The sequence below is a fragment of the Lathamus discolor genome, chromosome 1, assembly GCF_037157495.1.
Source record: "Lathamus discolor isolate bLatDis1 chromosome 1, bLatDis1.hap1, whole genome shotgun sequence".
In the NCBI taxonomy this organism is placed as follows: domain Eukaryota; kingdom Metazoa; phylum Chordata; class Aves; order Psittaciformes; family Psittacidae; genus Lathamus; species Lathamus discolor.
In genome coordinates this window covers 17,704,262-17,723,515 of record NC_088884.1, presented here as the reverse complement: position 1 = coordinate 17,723,515, position 19,254 = coordinate 17,704,262, and the positions used below count along the sequence as shown (strand labels likewise).

Below are 19,254 nucleotides of genomic sequence, written 5' to 3'. Positions count from 1 at the left end.
ACATCAACCATATCTTTCTCCAGGTTTGATGGTACCAGAAGTTTGAATACCACCATAGAACTGTTATAAACCTTTCACTGACACAATCAGCCCAAAACTAGTTCTAATGGAACTCCTAATGGATTTTTCTCTTCTTTCATAGAATCATAGAATAGTTAGGGTTGGAAAGGACCTCAAGATCATCTAGTTCCAACCCCTCTGCCATGGGCAGGGACACCTCACACTAAACCATCCCACACAAGGCTTCATCCAACCTGGCCTTGAACACCGCCAGGGATGGAGCACAATTTCACGTTGAAAAATGCCAAGAGAAGTTGGTACCATATTTTATAAGTTGACATATGAATACAGGTTCATTAATCTCCCAGTCTTCTCTCTGAAACATGTTTCTTCCCCCAGAAAAACACTAGATTTAGAATACTAGGTGTAAAAGAGGACACTGTGAGATACCGTATATATGCTAAATGTCTTTCCTAAATTGGGAGACAAGTCAAATGCAGGAAATTTCTGTTATAAGAAAAATAGTCAGACTTGCATCATCAGACAGGTTCTTCAGCACTTTTTCTGACAGTGTTTCCCACTGTACTTGGAAAAATTCTTCCCTGCATGCTGCAGACCCACCCCATTCATCTTTAAATGCTGTCACAGGCATTCAGCCCTCTGCCTTACCACTCTTCTTTCACTAGGAGCAAAGCTTCTAACTTCCTTTTTAAAGCAATTCTCCAGAATTTATGTATGTGCTCATAGGAAAAAAAAAAAAGCAATTGTTGTTGTTAACCCCTCAAGGCTCTGAACAGTATCTTAGAATGGAAAATGGAAGATTATTCACCTGTGAACAAGAGACCTGCATAGGACAATTCTCATCTATGGTACCACACAGCAGAAAGTAAGTGTGATAATTTGAGAAAGTGGGTCTTCTGCTGCCATGCACTAATCACTATCTTTGCTGAGAAATGCTCATCTAAACAGTAGAAAAGCCACTGCAATATCACTTAAAGCAGTTGCCAGTAAGCGATAAATACACGAGGTAATGCTAATAAGCTGATGCTTTATCCCTTTCATCACAAAGAACAAAGTTTGAACAAAAATCCTTTGTAGTAACGTGACATTGAGCACAGATTTTCTTACCTCAATTAAGAAGACAGTCACACATAAAATTAGAACAAAAATCAAGTTTTTGTGGATGGTAACATATCTGAAATAGGTATTCCATGTGGTAACAGCACCCATGTTTTCAGCATCATCAGTGAAGCATTCCTGTCAAAGAATTCACAAGACCATACTAAGAATGATATTATCTATATATGAGAATTTATGACACATGAATGCTGTTCCGCTAACTCAGTCCAAATAATTGAACTGCATCATTCAAAGTGGCTGATAATGGCTACAGAGGGAGGTACTGGCAGGTTAAGTCATCTTTGACAGAACAAAACAGTTTAGAGATAATCTGAAATTTTCAGACAAATTTTTGTAAGCCTTCACATTTTAAATGTCAATTTTACGTAATTGTTTTAAAACAATGCTTTCCCATATTATGGTTTCAAATTTCATTTTAGCATAACCTTAAAGATGGATCAAAATTCTGCATTGAAATCCTCTACAAATAGCATTCAAAAACTGAAAAATCAGGCAAAATATTTATTTGAGGATTTCAATGATTTCAAAATGATATCTGAGTTAAAATTTTCACAGATATTCCAAAAGGATATTCCATAGGGAAGAATTGCATTAGGAATGACATAGTCAAGTAGAAAAATAAGTAAAGAATAAGTAAAGAATATACTGCACTAAACTATCGCCATATCAAAACCCAGGCTGAACGTAAATCAACACATACCTTCAAATCCTCTTCATTGATTTCATCAGTTATGTCTAAGACACTGTCTCGAGACAAGCGCCTGGTGTAGATATCTATCTCAGAAGACAGGTTCGTCTGAGGCACCACTGACATTTTCCTAAATGTTGTACTTCCCTTTTTGGTAAAGTTTGGTCCAAGGTTCACAGAGGTACCCGTCATCAGATTTAACACAGACTGCCTCCTCCGACCTTGCAGCATATGGTCAGTGTTTAGCACATGACTCCGAAGCAGACCTACGTCTCCCTGTTCCAAGTCAGGCACCAGCGAGAGCCTCCTTTCTGGTGGGTCGTTGTGGCCATCTTCTATCCCATTGACTTGCATTCCATTCTTCTGCACTACTGAGAACTTTCTACCTGCATTAAGAGGGTTAATAATTATGGAGTTCTTCCTTTTGTCATTAAAATCTGACGTCTGTTTAAAAGATTGCTTCTTGGTTTCATTTCGTGATCCCATGCCTTCTCCTTCAATGGAAAATCGTCGGAGAGTCTCTGTTAGTATTGAATTTCTTCTCTCTGCACTGAACTGATCAAAAGAATCAAATCCCATCAGCTCTGAACTGAAGTCGGGCCGTTGACCCTGAAGTTCAGAAAATGTCCCATAAAAATAGCAGCTCCCCTCATGTAAAATTAGTATTTTGTCCGCAATCTTTAAATGTTCCAGTTTTGAAGTAACTAAGATCCGAGTTTTATTCGCCATCAGCTTGCATACACAGCTGTAAAAGATGAAAGCGTTAAAAGTAAGATTTTTTTCTTCATGATTAAATACTGCTTACATAACTTTCATTTTCAATCTATTTCCTTTCACCTGCCCCCCTCCCAGGATGTGCATGCCTGGGCACTCCCTCAAACTACAAAGGAAGCAGTAAGGCTGAGATGTGTAAAGGGTGAGTACTTTACCACAGGAACCAAAAAAAGCAGAGAAAATTTAATCATTTTCAATCCAAAAGGCACAGTTCAACGTGAAAATTAAATACTTCTTTTCGTCTTACGGTTTCTTAGATCTTTTGCTGCCAAACTTAAAGGTTTTAGCTTGATTTCAAAACATCAAACTTATGATGACTGAAAAGCTCATGCATAACAGTATGTATGTCCTTACTCTTTCAAGCTTCACCTTCAGGACAAGTCAAAAGTCTCTGTCTTTGTCCTGCCTGCTGCCAATCTCTTGGTCAGTGGGCACTTTCAGGTGACTAGTTTTTCAGTCATTAGAAAAATAAGAGAAAATAAAGCTTTTTGTAAAAATTTATACTGACAAAGCAGGTGTTTTAAAATTAAAGCCTTTCTGGTACACAGACACACCAGATATAAAGCCATGCTCTCTGGTAGGAACAGATTATAGCAGGCTCAATACGTTAAGATGGAAGAGGGAACATTAATGTACACACCTGGCTCAGGCTTGTCCCCAGCACAGTATGCTGTGTCCTAGTGCTAACACAAAATACTCAGTCACAAGAATGCCTTAAAATAAACAGCCCTAAAAGGTACAATTTTGATCATTTCAGTACTTTTTTACTTTTATTGAATTCCTGTTCTTGGTTTTACTTTGTGCTGCTTGGTGGGATTCTTAAATACAATCTATCAAAATATACAGTACCTTTCAAATATCTCTTTTTCTGTAAAAATGTCTAAATGCCCAAAAGGAGAATCCATGAGATACAAATCAGCATCTTTGTACACTGCTCTGAACAGAGAAAACAGAAATTACATTAACTCTCACAAGTCTTATAAATTTACGTAAATGTAACTTAAAGACAATGCCTTTGTCTCAGAAACTTGCAACTGGTAGACTTTTTGACAGCATCAATGTGGAGCTGAAGTTCAGTTTACAATGCACTTGTAAGACATCTTTCAGTAAAGCCTTTCCTTGCTGCAGACCACATTACAAACCAACTGGGTTTTCTCTTAATTTCTGTGCAATCAAAGCAAGCTATACAGCTGCCTTTACATAGGTTACTCTAAAGATCTGTTTATGGCTTGAATCTGACAGGCCCCATCAGTGTATAATGACCATTTAAATGGGAATTTACTACCTACCGTAATGCCTACTGATACCTGAGGGAATACTACATAAACGTAATTGTGTGAAAAGACTAGGTCTTAGCACTTAGTTTTAAAAGTACTTCAAAGTAACTGTGAGCAAAGACAAGTGTATTAGTGAGCCATGATCTTGCAAACAATATCTGAAATGGAGCTGTACAGTAGTTTGTGTTCAGGACATGAAAAACTATTTGTAGCATTAGGACCTTAAGCTTTATGTGACTGGACATGGATCACTGAGATCTAAACCTGGGGTTAAGAGGGCTTTTTATTTCAAATCCATTAAAAAAGGCCCCTTATCTACCTCTGTGAGTATGAAAATCATGAAGTGATATGAATCAGGGTGCAATTAGCAAAGAAAATTTCGACAGCTGCATTTCGGTACTTTTTAAAGTACTCTAAAATGAGTTTTAAAATCATTATGTTAAACAATGTGAGAATATTTAACCACCAGGAGAAAAAGCCCTCAATAACAGCATATTATGTTCATGAACCAAGAAACTTTATTGAAAAGTCCTCTGTCACGATGGATTTCACTGACCATACATTACGATGGAGTGGCTGCACAACAACAAAAGTTCATACTGTTCTTGGCACTTTTATCAGCAAAAAGTTTGCATTTTTTTTTTTCCTGGAATAATGGTAGCACTCACATTATTGCTATAATTGGTATGTTGGGCTTAGTAGCTATACATGACCGCCTTTAGGGTACCAGGCAAGTGAGGCAGCTCAAAGCCAGGGCAGGGGCTGGTTTCTTTCCCTTGATCTTTTCTTTCCCCCTGTTATAGCTGTAAGGCATTGACAAAGCTCTACAAGAAAGATGGACCTAGCAATCTCTATCAGCTTCTTGTGATGGCTGGTTGATTGCACTTCCACCTGGAAGTCTCATTTCACATGACTTTGCACAGAGTACACCAGAAACGTGCATGAAGACAGTCCAAGCAAATAACATCCAGCTTGTAAGCAGTGCAGAGGGGGCTCTAATCTTCAATTTTCTCCTCTGCCTTTCTCAGAACTTTATCTGCAGCCCACACCTCAACCACCTGCATACCTTGCAGCATGCCGAGTTTAGACTGGAGCCCAAACAAAAGGTACAGCAGATATAGCCACTGACTTTGGGACATTTAATTGGTTTTTTAATAATAATTATGTAGCTGACAATAAATATACTATATCAGTTATGTGACCCTCCAGCAAATGAACTGTGACTATCTGAAAAGTGACAGATGTGATTATCCACAGAATCTGGGAAATATTTCTTTAAATGTTGAATTTTAAATGAAAATCTAAGTGGGTTTCAGATTCATAGAATAGTTAGGGTTGGAAAAGACTTTAAGATCATCAAGTTCCAAGCCTCCTGCCATGGGCAGGGACACCTCACACTAAACCATCCCACACAAGGCTCTGTCTAACCCAGCCTTGAACGCTGCCAGGGTTGGTTGGGGTTTTTCGCTCTGAAAGCTTTGCTAGCTCCTCCTGTTCTCTCTTACTGCAGAAATCAGAACCATCCGTATGTCTCTTCCCTCTCACAAATTTGCTAGAAAGATCTACACTGAAAGCCTCTATGTGTTAATGAACCCATCTTTTAGCCTCACACAGACATGCGTATCTTTCATGGGTTGCCAGTGTGGATCATCATAATGTGATTTAACTTCTACCCAGAGTTTCTGAGCATGGGAACCACCACAATTTGTACTTGGCACAGAAACAAATGGGGCCATTTACACATCAGAGCTGTCATTACTGAACCTCTGATGACAGCTAAGTGATCCCACTGAAACACATTGCAAATTTGTTAGACAAACACCTACATTATTGTTCTGTAGATCTTCAAAATTACTAACGTGGGAAGGTCACACAGACAAGGCCAGATCGTTATTCACAGGTGCTGGCTAGCCATTTAGCCATTGCTTTCTTAACCATTCTATGATTCTATGATTCCACCTTTTTTTTTTTTTTTTAACAGAAAACCCAAAACTATTAGCAACATTTTTTGAAACGTGGAATTTTTTCATCTGGAATCTTTTGTACACATTTCTTTGGTACTTAGAAAGCTACACTTACAGGACTAAGTCTCCACAGACATCTTGCATCAGGGAGCAAAAGATTTATCTTCAGCCAAGCCATTGCATGCATCTAACATCAAACTTTCAAAATCCAATAAAGAAATATGCAGGTGTATCACAAACACAGTTGTATAGCAAAATTCAGATTTCTGAGAGTAGAATGAAGTTCCTGATATACCTGGTGGATATTTATTCAGCAGGACCTGGTCCACATATATTTAAGTGCTCAGTCGTAATAATTTCCTTATACAAGAAACAGTACATTACTTAGAGAGTAAAATACCTTGCTAGTGAGATTCGTGCTCGCTGGCCTCCACTCAGAATGATTCCGCCTTCACCCAGCACTGTATAATCTTTGTCTGGGAACTTGGAAATATCCTGTTAACATTTTTTTAAAGAATTAGACATGTATTTTCCATATCCAAGAAACTCAAGTCACAGACTGGATAGAATCACAATGCACAACAGCGTACAGACAGGTTAGACAGAAGTGGTAAGAAAAAACCTCCCACGGAGGTTTATTTCTTTAAGTTATTTATGTAATCAGAAATGGTGATAAAAGAAATTGTGTAATTCTACTGCAGAGAGCAATCACAAGCTGCAAGGTCTCAAGAATAAATATTTGTCTTGATTGCTGGATCTCTATAAAAGCAGGGAATGTACCTTCATACAATATCAATCCAAGATGTTAGCTGGTTGTGTTTTCTGTCAAGTAACAATGGCAAATGCATTTGCCACTGAAGTTAGGGAGAACAAGAAGCTAACTCTGGATCTCAGCTCTTCAGAGCCCAGAGAAATTAATACTTCAGGTATGTTCATTAAAAAAGGCTTGCACAAAATTCCTAGCCAGGAATGCCAGGAATACTCAAGGTTTGCAAAAGGTTTGGGAGCCAAGTTCCACTGCTTGGGCTGTATGTTACTTACAGCTCATGACCATGCTAAAAATGAATCTTTAGCCAGTGAAAAAAAAGTAGAAAATTCCATTTCCTTCTCATGTGAGACAGAGAAAGGAGTAAAGGACATCCTTCTGCTCCACTGGCAGAGGTGGCCAGAAATTTTCTTGAGGGGAGTATTTAGCACCAAACCTGACAATCCTTGCAAACCACAATAATTCATAGAAGCTGGGACATGGAAAATGGTTTGTGCGCCTGCAGGCTGTCTAGTTTTAATGCTCCTACAGTTGCTCTACATTCTGCCTTCAAGTCTTCCCTGGCCTCCGTCTTTAAGCCACTGCAGTGACACCACTGTAACTGTGGTAGATTCAAGGCACTCCTCCCAGAAATATGGGCTGATGACCCCCCTGTGCCCCAGGGCACCAAGGTTTCCAGCAGGTGTGACTCCAGGGTAGTTTGCCTTGTGCAAGCTGGGAGTCCTGAGAGTCCTGGAAGCTCCCAGTGCCTGTGCTCCCCACTCGGCAGCACAGGACTGCTGCTCTTGCTGCCTATGCATGTCCTCCCACTCCAAAGACAGGGATCCCCCACAGCTAAGGAAGCTGTCCAAGGCATCTGATACCAGACAAAATCAGCTCCAGGGTTCTCATGCCTTACAAAGATGTGCAACTTCTGGAGGAAAAAAAGTGGTATGCAAAATCCCCCTGAAAGTGAGCTGCTGGGAGCAGGCTTTAGGGAATGGTGTGGAAAAGGCAGCCTGATTTGTGGTCTCTCTTCCCCCAGGCAGCTGAGAGACATACAGGAACTCTGCTGTCTGCATGCACTCCACAGCACCCACAGAAACCCTACGACATCTGGGAAAAATACCGGAAGACATGTGAAGCACTTCCAGTGCAATCCGACCTTCGGATTGAAAATTGAACTGCTCTCTAGAAGTTTGCATACAAAGTCAGATATAATCCAATTTTGACCACCCCTGCTGTGATGTTGATGGTTAATCACTCTCTGTTGGGCAGCCTTTTGGCAATCCAAGCCTCTGAGGTTTTGCAGAGTAAATAAATAAATAAAACCCCTTCCAGATAAATGTTTCCTTCTTCCTCCCCTGCAAATTGCCCTGACCTCAGGAACAGAGTGAACAATGCTCTTCACCCCTGGATCAGTGACAGACAAAAGGTCCAGCCACTCAAGGACTAGAAATTGACTGCCTGGCCTGTCCGGAAATGGGAGATTCTCTCATCTCTTTAATTTGATAATAGCGTTTACTTCCTGACTTAGAGGATTCTGACCTTAAAATCAAGATGCTCTTATGCATGGAAAATCTATTGCAGGTGATTTTTAAATTCTTCTCATGTTAACTAGTTATTTCCCTCTTGTAAAATTAGAGCCACACAAGCAAATTGCTGGTACTAACAGAACAGCTCAGGTATTTGAAGAAAGAGGGATGTGACAAACAATGCCAGCAACATTTTTAAAAGAGAATTTTCTAACAACATCATCGTGCTATAATAGGTCATCAAGTATTTAGAGAGAACACGTGAAATTCTGGCACAAAATTTTTTCTGGCATCTATTTGAGACAACCTGCTCAGATACCTGGGGTTTCACGATGCATGCAGGAGCCATGTTATTCATGTTACTTTGACATTTACCCAGTGTCTTCACCTAAACACTGAGATTTGCGTGTTTAAGTATCTAGGTATCTAAGCTGATTTCCACTGTTTCCCATGTCTACCAGTACTGCTGCCGGTAATGGTGCTGGTGCTACTGCTGTTTCCTAATTCTGCTTCTTCCAGAAAAGCCCAGGTGAAGAACTGGGCCCAGTGTGTCCTCCCCTGCAAACAGGGTAAAATCCTAGCCCTGCTGAAATTAATGCCAGGGCTCCTATTGTTTTAAATGGTGGTGGTATTTCGTCAGATATATTTCTTTGCAGGTGCGTCAACACGGAATTTTAATCAGACTTCTAATGAGTTCCCCTTCTGCTCTCTTCTACCCTTCACCTCAGGATAATACATGGCATGGAACAGACAAAGAACTTTTCAGGCTGTAATCATCATAATTAAAAAAATGTTTAGTAATTTCTTTCAAAGGCGTAAACAGAGTGATGAAGTTCAATAGACACACAATGCTATTTGTTGGAACATGCATTACCTATTGTAAAAAAGTACATAGGGCTGGTCCAAATACATCCTTGCTGTCATTTTATGCAGGAAGTGAAATCAAGCCAGGGACAAAACCCATGTAATGATGCCGAACGGCACAAACCCCAGCACATTAATGAAGTAGCCGCTGGATTTTCTTTAACATTTCTATTTCTAAACGCTTAAATTGAGAAATCTATTGGTAAATATTCAGAGAAGAAACCCCCCACAGTTCTCACAAACATTAATTACTTTTGTGGGTGCTTCTAATACCAGGAGCTAACGAATCTCAAGTTGCACACCCAAGAAGAAAGCACCCCTCTTAACATCTCTTTGATTTTTTTAGCAGTGTAAATGTCATATTCATCTACCTCGGCAGCAAAGGGATGACTGTTACAATACCTTTATGCTTCGTACAGAAGAAAACAGCCAAGAGGCTTTAAGGTAATATCTCTTTTCAGGGTGAAGAGGAAATACGGTCTGGTTATAAAAAAAGGAAACCTCAAAATGTACTTCACACTCCAAGTCTTTTCTGCAGAGATTGTTTGTTAACAAAATAATTCAATAAATCATTAGCAACAATTAAGATAATAAAGCATGATAAGAAATAATTTTCTAAGAAACATGTCTTTCAGCAAGCAGTTGCTTTATATATCCAAGGCTATTCAAACTACTCAAGCAGTTCTAATGACAGAACATATATATTTTACTTATGAGTCTCCTCTTCCTTAAATATGTCCTTAATAATGTAGCCTTTGATCTTCCCTCTCCTGCCTTCCTTCCCCTGCCTTCCCTCCAAAAAGATAGAAGTCCTGAAACGAAATGGAACAGCGCAGCAGTCTTGACTGTCTCCATTTCATCTTCACTGACCCTTTCCTCTGTTTCAGTTCTGTTTTTTCTATAGTCACAGTTTCTTTACCATCTCTATCCCCTTCCCTTTCTTCATTGTCATTAACATTCCCCATGTTTATTTTCTTAGTTCCCAGAAAAATCTCCCCATTCACATTGCTACCTCCTTTCTCACCTACCAAACTGCTCCCTTTTTCATCTTCTTTCTCTCTTTGCTTTAAAGAAGCTGCCTCCCTTCTGTAGTATGGACTACTTGCAATCAATTAGAAGAAAAATAATTAATCCTTTCTTGTATAAAATGCCAAGTAAAGCTCAATAGAAGTTAAACAGAAGCAGCGCCAAGGGTTTCAAGCAGCAGCTGCAATACTCTTACACTCTATTTGATAATTTTTGTCTTTAGTTATAAGACGAAAATTTACTGTTACCTGCTTTGACACTAACATATTAACATAATTATTGCTGTACTTCCAAGCCATCATATCCAATTCTAATATACCCATGAGGATAAAGAGAACTGAAACAAACCTCCAGATTTCAATTCAGTGATTACTAAAAACCTTTTGATAAAGAATTTGAAATTTCGTTTTGTAGAAAGTGTAACTTTCAGTTTGTCCTGACTTTCAGGGAAAAAAAATAAATCTTGGAACTCAGACAGATATAAACTACACTGCAAAATTTCAAGTTTTCAAGTTCTGAAATCAAAGCTTGTGTTTCAGACTTACACCTACGAGTGAGCATTTCTGTTAATTTTTAAAAGATGAAGGATTTTCAGTATTTTTTATATGATGGCTTTTAGGTAACCAGCTTGAACATACCCAAGTCCTTATTTTCGTGGGCCAGAAGTCAGAAAACCAGATCTCTTTAAGGTATTTCAAATCAGAAGTTACTTTAAAAAATTTCACTTTATTTAGGAAAGTCTCCTTTCTCTGCCTGTGACTCCTGAAGCTGAGGCTTTTGTTAGATTTCAGTGGAACCATTTATGAAGGACTTATGACACAAAAGCACACACTTTGTTTTTGTAAGAGTTTGTGACCTTGAGCAGAGTTTCAGGCTCACCCAAACCTAACGCGAATGCTGGCAAAACTTGCTTTCTCTATGGTGAAACATTCTCATAGAAGAGATTTCTGAAACATGAAGTAGTCAGTATGCTGCTTGTGGGTAGATTAAACACAGGGTAAGGGAATTAAATACAGTTCCAGAAGTGACACAGAACATAGGACAACATCCAAGGTAATCGGTCCAGAGCCCTGTACCTAAGACAGAGAAAGGGGTGGGGAGAATTGTCTTGATTGAAACAGGTTTTTAACTAAACGATATCAAAACAGAACGTTGCAGAGGGGCTCTGTTAAACACATTTACTTGACTATTCATAAACCTCTTAAAATCAGCGTATTTGGGAGTTTGAGTCCACTTTTTTTCTCTAATCGAGATGCTCTGCTGCTATAGAGAAACTGTGCTGGCTTATTTACTTCTGGTTCCCCAGGGAACTCACTGTGTCAGCAGTTTCACTGCTGACCTGACCATGATTTTGGGCCACAGACAAGAATTTCAGTTAGAGGAGTCTGCTCATGCCAGTGGATCATACCAGTGCAAGGTGGAAAAAGGATAAAGGGCTTTTGGGCCCACGTGTCTGAGATGCAGTGGCTGTAGTGAGAGACTTGAAATATTATGTGGACTTTCTGCCTGCAAGAGGCATTTATGCTATTTCAGCTGTTTACATTAGGATGAGATGAACTTCACCTTGACATGCCTGTTGCCTCTCCTCAGCTAAGAGAGGCCAAGCAACTTTCTCTCACTTAGTTTACACTATAGACATGCACATGATTAGGTAACCAAGCTACCTCTTAATATCCTCTTGGAGAGAATTACCTACTAAAGACCACTCAGTTCCAGACTTGAACCTTTAATATTCCCCTCTTCCGCACACTTTGTAATCTGCAGTTTGCAATCCCTTGTCAAAAACAGGCACAAGATCAGGGCACAAAGTATTTCATTCACAGACATCGTAACCTCTCAACTCCTACTGATTTAGTTATCTGCAAAAAAACACCGCCCAACCAACCAACCAACCAAAATCAGACAACTGCCAAGCCAGCACAGATAAAACGGGGTGGAGCAGTACAGTGTGATGAAAGGATATGTGCTCTTATTTCAGGGCATCCTTGACATTGCAGTGAACACATCAAACATGTAGGAACACAAACCAGGGCTTTGCGTATTGAATCTCTCTATTTTCTCTATAACTTAAGTTCTTAGATGAAAATGAATCTCCCACACTCCCTGTAAAACCACCTCAAGAAAACATAGGATCTGGCCCAAAATTTCTTTAGTACTATTATATGATGTGATTTCACATGGAAAAACTTCCTCTATTTGCATGCCATGTTAAACATTATATTTACGAGCAGCTGGTGGCTCTCAAATCAGAACATGTGTTTACTTTAAGAGTGGTAATCTCTTAAGGGTAGTTTGCCATTATACATTTATGGCCTCTTAGGTAACTATTGAAGGATCAAATGAACTAACAAGGTGGAAAAATATCTATCTTACACTGCAAAAAGGTAAAAACGAAAGTATGGAAGTATGGCTTCAAAACTGATGAATAAGTAAATCAAATAGGATAGGATAGGATATGATGCTTGTTGATTTTTTTTAACAGGAATAACTATAACAGACCTGCTTCTGCAGTCTTGATTGGAGGAATGCATTTTCTTAGGATGATTTTGTTCAATGTTAACAGCATTTAGACACAGTTTCAACTGCCCAAAGGTTTTGCCTTTTTAACTTTGCAAGTGCTAAAACCAAACAAAAATCTCACACCCTGTGTATAGTATGCTATTAATACTGATTTTGCACTGTGAAATTCTGAAAATCAAGCCACATTCCTTTGTCATTTCTAATTACATCAGTAATAAGGATTTTGCAAGCCCAACTGGCTACTCCTACAATTTCTCATTTCTATTCTTGTCATCCCCTTCATGACATTAATACAATCCTTCACTCGCCAGGGAAGTTACACCTGTGGAATTACTTCAAATAGCAGGTTTCCATAGAAATATAAACTCATCCAGTTCATATCTCCCTATAGCTTCTGCTATTGAGCAATGAGAATAAAAATCAATCAATTATGCAGGAAGTTTTTTGGGTGTTCAATTTGTTCGTACTTGGTCCTTAATTTAAAGTGGCAGGCTAAAGTTCACCTTCTCTTGCTAACTGATTTTTATCATGAATGTGATGAAAAGTACTTGATAAAAAGGGTAAAACACCGTATCAAAAACAACAACAAAAAGAAGGTAGCATAAGCTACCAATTCATTTTATCTTACTTTTTGACTACCGTTAAGCTTGCCTATGGGGACTGTGTATAGGATATGAGTTCAGAACCTGTGCCAATTATACCTTGGCTTCTATCACAGCATCCCAATATAAGATTTTAAAGGTAATATGTCTGTGGTAATACCTGCATACTCAAAATTAAACCTATTGAAGCAATTTATTTCAAAAAAGATTCTGGATAAAGGACAAATGGTAAGGACTACTGATCAGTGCTGAATGGTTTGATCTAGAAGTTGAAAGCCTTTACTTCCGTAAGTGCTAAATGGGATCTTCATTTTAGAAGACATGTTAAATCAGGTGCTCACCCTGCTTGCTTGGTAAAATACTATTTCTGGAGGAAAGGAAAAAAGCAGAAGGCGGCAGTAGAAAAGGAACAAGTAGCCCTTTTTCTATGCCTTTTTGTAAAACTTTTAACACTGGCGTTTTAGCACTATAATGTTTCACAGAATGTATCATGTTATTGAAATGTACCAGCCTTCCCTTGAGTTCATCATCACACAAGAATAAGGGCAGTGTCTATGCATCACTTATATCTTACTGCAGCCATGTTTAGTTTGTGATGGGTTTTCAGAAATAATTTTTGCCAGTAAGGCTGTTTCTATTTGGTATCAAGAACGTCAAAGTAGCTTTTAATCACAGTCCCTTTATCTTAACTCCAAAGCAGTCTCTCTTTTGTTCTAGTACCCTCCACTGCTCTTAACCTCTGCCCATTTCCAAATTCCAGCAACTAGAACAACATTGTAAAACATGATTTTGCCTCCCTTGATGCCCTACTTACCCCCAAAGGAAAAATATCATAGAATCATAGAATAGTTTGGGTTGGAAGTGACATTCAAAGGTCATCTAATCCAAACCCCCTGTAATGAGCAGAGAAGCTTTAACTAGCTCAGGTTGCCTAGAACCACATCCAGCCTCACCTTGAAAGTATATAATCAAGAAACGGAATTATAATTAAATTCTGAATCATTTTACATAAATACAGCTGGCTACACTACCACAAAGATACACATGTAAGCTGTACAAACAACCAGCCATTGGAGTAATCTCTTCAGAGAAGTGGTGGACACCCCAGTGTTGGGTGTCCTAGCTGGGATATCCAACTAGGTGTCCCACAGTTGCTGGGACACCTAGTCTAGGTCATGCTTTGCCAAGAAAGGTTGGACCAGATGATCCTTGATGTCCTTTCCAACCTAGCAATCTATGAAGTTTAAGAAGTACCTTAGGCGTACTTTTACTGATGCACATCGAGATGTATTTGAGAACCCTTCTCATGCTCCTTCAGTATCATATGCCTACATAGTAACCTCCTGCAATAGTGACAAGCAGTGGTACTTAGACCTGACAAACTTCCCTCGCTGAACCTTTGACACACAACTGTCTTCCACTGTGGATCTTTTCAACAGCTCAGATCTCATACACTTGTACAGGGTTGCACTGTGGTGTCCCTTACCCTTGGTATCCCCACATGCCACAGAAAGCTACAGAGCAGAGCTGTGAGGACCAAGCACCACGAATTAAACTTAGGGCATGATACTGCTGCTGCAAGCATGCCGTCAAGTGGGACGACTCCTTGAAGAGCCCATATAAGAATAAGATTCAGCAACAGACCTATATTCAGGTGGAATATATAACTAGTGGAATATATAACTAATATCTAGGAAAGTTGCAGGGAAGGGGGTAAAGTGAACTCCCTTAGGCAAAAACCTTCTGGTAACTCTCCTTTCTGACGAATGAGGACACACACAACCCCAGTCCACCAAAGCACTAACCCTTGTCACAATAAACCTTTAAAAGGTCACACTGGTGAATAAACAGGGAATTAATATTGGAAATCCGTCCTTCAGTCTGCTGTAGTAAGTCCTGTTCAGTAACTAAGATGTTAAAGCTAACAAGACTAGAAAGCATAATAATAGCAATAAGGTAATGCATTTGGCTTCCTTCCAGACCATTCTGCCTTCTCTTCAGGCAAGCCCAATTTATTCAGCTTCAGTCTAGAAGAAAACATCCTTGTAAGTATCAAGCTTGATCTCATATAATAAGCCCTGCTAGGAGGTGAAGCATATCATTCCACACCAACATAGATTAAAGCTGGCCTGACTAAGCCTGTTTGGAGAACAAAAGAGCCACAGCCTACTGAGACACCAAGCCATGCCACCAACACCATGACACTAAGCCGATCCACCAATACCAGCACACCAAGCTGTCTTGAACTGCTGAAGCCAGTTGTTTCTGAGAGCTTTGGCACTAACTACAATTTTTATGATGGGGGTTAAAGACTACTCTCTTCAGAAAGCCTGACACAGAAGTTGTGAATTCTCCTGTCTTCAGAAGCTTTCAAAGATTTACAGCAAACTGCAATCCAAACACAAGCTCAAATGGCCCTAAACATATAAGAACAGATTAATTTATTGCTTAACTATAGCCTGCTCTGAGATAAAGCACAGTAACCTCATCTCATTTTTAAACAGATTTGCTATTGTTTTTCTGGTTAACTGGCACTAAAAGAAAATATGTTTTACTGTGCGACCTAAACGCAGATCCTATTCAGCACAGTTAAATATTTATTGTTTTCATCTACATGTTACACACAAAATGCCTGATCTTAAAGCACAGCAATAAGGGTGCAAAGGTCTAAAAAGCTGGCTCCTTTTGTATCTTACAATGTGAAAAGGTATCTTTTCCTATCCTGGCAACATCAAACACACACAAGGACATTTCCACGTCATTGTATTAATTGTGGACTACATGTCACAGAAAGATCAATCCTGCACTAATTTCTAGTGTGAAAATTTTCAATGCTCACACAGAAAACCCCAGTTTTAGTCAAGATTTTCCTCTAAATAATGCAGGTTTCTGACACAGAGTTCTAATTACCCCTGGGGCTATTTACGAATTGCAAAAAAAAAAGATGAAAACGGGTTCATTTCCAAGATTGTAAGGAAAAGTTTCTTTATGGAGAAGAACGTGAAAAAAGTTTTGTAGGAGTACTTTTTACAACATTTCTTCAACGTTAATATGTTTACTCAGGTTTTTAACTATCAAAGAAGACTGAGAAGGCAGACACCTTATAATATCTGAGCCAGCTTGTTTAGCTCCTGTTGCATAAACTACCAGAACTGGCATGGTCAATCTATCTCCCAAGGAGCTGGCAACAGGTTCACTTGCGATTCCAAAAATCTGGGATGCAAGGCTGAGTTCCTTAAATCTCAGAAATGTCTCGCTTACTTAAAACTCCACTGACTTTTTCTTTGGGCTTTTTCACTTTGGTTGGGTCACAGGTCTTAAGAGTCCTAGATGACTGACCTCTTCCAGTTGGCAAGCTTTGATGACACTCTTGTATCGGTATTCATCATAGGATACACCAAAAATTATGTTTTCTTTTATTGTTCCAGGCATGATCCAGGAGACTTGAGGTGAAAAGGATATCCTTCCACTGTGTTTAATTTTACCCTGTGATGGCTCCAATTCTCCCATTATCAGCATCAGAAGAGAAGTCTGAAAATTCATTAACACTTGGTTAATAGATCTGTACAACCAGAAGAAATGTTAAACAAAGTGAGAATCACTCTGCTAAGTTACTTAAATGGTACATTTGTCTTGTAAATAGTGTCCCTGTAGGTACTGATGTAGTGCAGGTTGCCATTAGAGGAGATTTTCATGATATGTATGGTTCTGAAAGGCCTCTGAAGTGAGAGAAACTTCATTCAGTGAACAACAATTGTGTAATATCTTGAAAAAAAGGCATGCTGCTGCAAAAGTATGTTATTATATGTAATAATATATTTTTTATTAACCTTCCAGTAATTTTACAAGGTAAAAATGTGAGACATATACAGACATAAGTTATTAGTATTTATGGAGAATATTATTTGATTTTTAATGTTATCAGTAGCTGTTTTGTTTGTTCTTTGTACAAGACAATTAACGTTTACAATTTTACTAGTGTTCATAGGCCTTTTATCTGTATTGCCTTGAAAAATGCAGTTTCTTCGTGTATGTCTATGCAATTACTCACAAACTACTCAGTGTGATCTGAATTTTCCTCTGTATCTTTTAACTCATTTACGTGAATACATGACCTAAGTGTATTTACTGTTTCCCTTCATAAAAGAATTGATTGCAATTTCAGTACTGACATGTTATAATTTCAAAGTTAATCAGTAGCTTGTAGTAACCTTGTCACATATAACTGGCTACTAGATCAAAGAATAGAATTGAGAAATACAAGGAAAAATATGTTACAGAGCCATTACAGTGGTGTTCTTATCACTAATAAACAGTCAGCAAAGCTGGGACGTAACAGCCAAAGATCTGAATATCTGTCTAAGTCACAGCTTAATGCTGTCAAGCCCGAAGATCCTTTGACAAGTTATACAATATACGGGGGGAGTCTCACAAGATTCTTTCCATTCATATCAGAATCTAACTTTTTCAAAATGCTGAGTAAGAAGTTTCTGATCCTGCAAAGGACAGACACTTAGTGTGTGTTTAACACCGAATATTAAACTACTGTATCTGACGCCATATAACATAAATGGAAAAAAAAAACCAAAACAAAACCACCAAGCCCAACCCTATCTGATATTGAAGCAGTATTAAAGAGCTGATGTCAGGCTTCACACCCGTTATAAAGTAAGTGTGCAGTCTGTTTCACAGGCCTGACAGTTCCTGGAACATACAGTAACACCCTTAAGAAACATGAACGAAGCCATAAGCTAAGAGGATGCAAGGGAAGGAGGATTTTATTTTTGGGGGGGGGTGGGGGGATCCTGTTTGGGGTTTTTAAAAATCTTTCAGATAATATTACAAGTCTTTTGTCTTTATTGCCTTGAAAAGTGCAAATTTGTTGCACGTATATAGTCAAACTGCTCACTGTAACCTGAATTTTCCTCAGTTTCCTAAGTAGCTGAATAAAGGAGGTATACATATGTCCTTCAGCACTTTCTAGTTGATGTTTTTGTATTACAAGTATCACCTTTAGCAACACGACAAAACTGATTTTTTGGTGGTATCTTAGCAAAATATCAGCAACACAGCAAAATTAGTCTGTAAATTCAGAAGTATCACAGTAAAATGCACCTCAGCATATCAGCTTGAGGGCAGCCTCATGTGCTGTGCCCCTTGCTCTTCCCTACTGGTATCATCACTGAAAAACAATATAGAAGCCTTGATCATACTGTATTGAAATTGATGGGTGCTTTACCATTGACTACAACAGAAGAAATATTTTACTCCATGCAAGGAAATCAGAATATGTTCACCAATAATTTGTTCAACCCAAAAAGTTGCCAAACACATAACGAATGTTTGATTTGACTTTCACATCTCCTCAGAAAACGCAGTGAAGACGACAGATTCATCTAATTACTTGCTTTTTGAAGTTAATAAGAGTATCACAGTTCAACTCATTTTATATTAATGAGGTTAATCAGATGTGTTATCTGCAAACTCAATGTATTGCTAACATTTTGGGATTCTAAAGAGATGACTGATCTAAACCACAACTTTTCCTGGAAAACCACCAGTTTCCACAGCACCTCCCCGAGGCTTCACATGGGACTGGGGGAGCCTGTCTGAGTGAAACACTGTGGGAATACACTTTTTATACTTTTTCCTACAGCCATCATGTTTACAGCGAGCAGAAGACAGCAAGAACACAGTTAACAATACAGATATCATTACAGCTAACAACATAGTATTATTTCTTGAAAGTATTAGGTCTTTTGTCAAAAAAAGCCCAGAAATAGAAATACCTTGCCTGCTCCAGTAGATCCAGAAACAGCTAATAACTGTCCCTTCTCAACCTTGAAATTTATATCCTGAAGAACAGGAGATGCATGAAGTGGAAAATTACTGAAGAAGAGATTGTTGTCAGTGCTAGGAGCTTTGCTGTTGTTGTTTTCCTGGCTTGCTTTTACAAACAGCTCTCCAATTCCCTGCAACATACACAGATGTGTATTTGTATTTACGTAAAAATAAATAAAACATATGCAGACATGCATATCATACTACATACTTAGGAAAACATATAAACTTACTTTTCTGATGTTACCTGGCCTGTCTATACCATATTGATTATATTA

General features: G+C 38.7%; 1 protein-coding gene across 3 annotated transcripts in view; it reads right to left on the bottom strand.

Moving 5' to 3' along the window:
• The window catches only part of CFTR (CF transmembrane conductance regulator), a 94,141-nt gene that overhangs the window by 42,443 nt on the left and 32,444 nt on the right, over positions 1-19,254 (bottom strand). For all 3 annotated transcript variants that reach the window (XM_065659611.1, XM_065659525.1, XM_065659692.1), the window contains 6 exons: positions 18,925-19,107; positions 16,475-16,666; positions 6,244-6,338; positions 3,452-3,538; positions 1,841-2,573; positions 1,129-1,257 (listed from right to left, as the gene is read on the bottom strand). In XM_065659611.1, the coding sequence (XP_065515683.1) occupies positions 1,129-1,257; positions 1,841-2,573; positions 3,452-3,538; positions 6,244-6,338; positions 16,475-16,666; positions 18,925-19,107 (1,419 nt within the window). The remainder of the gene's footprint in view (positions 1-1,128; positions 1,258-1,840; positions 2,574-3,451; positions 3,539-6,243; positions 6,339-16,474; positions 16,667-18,924; positions 19,108-19,254) is intronic.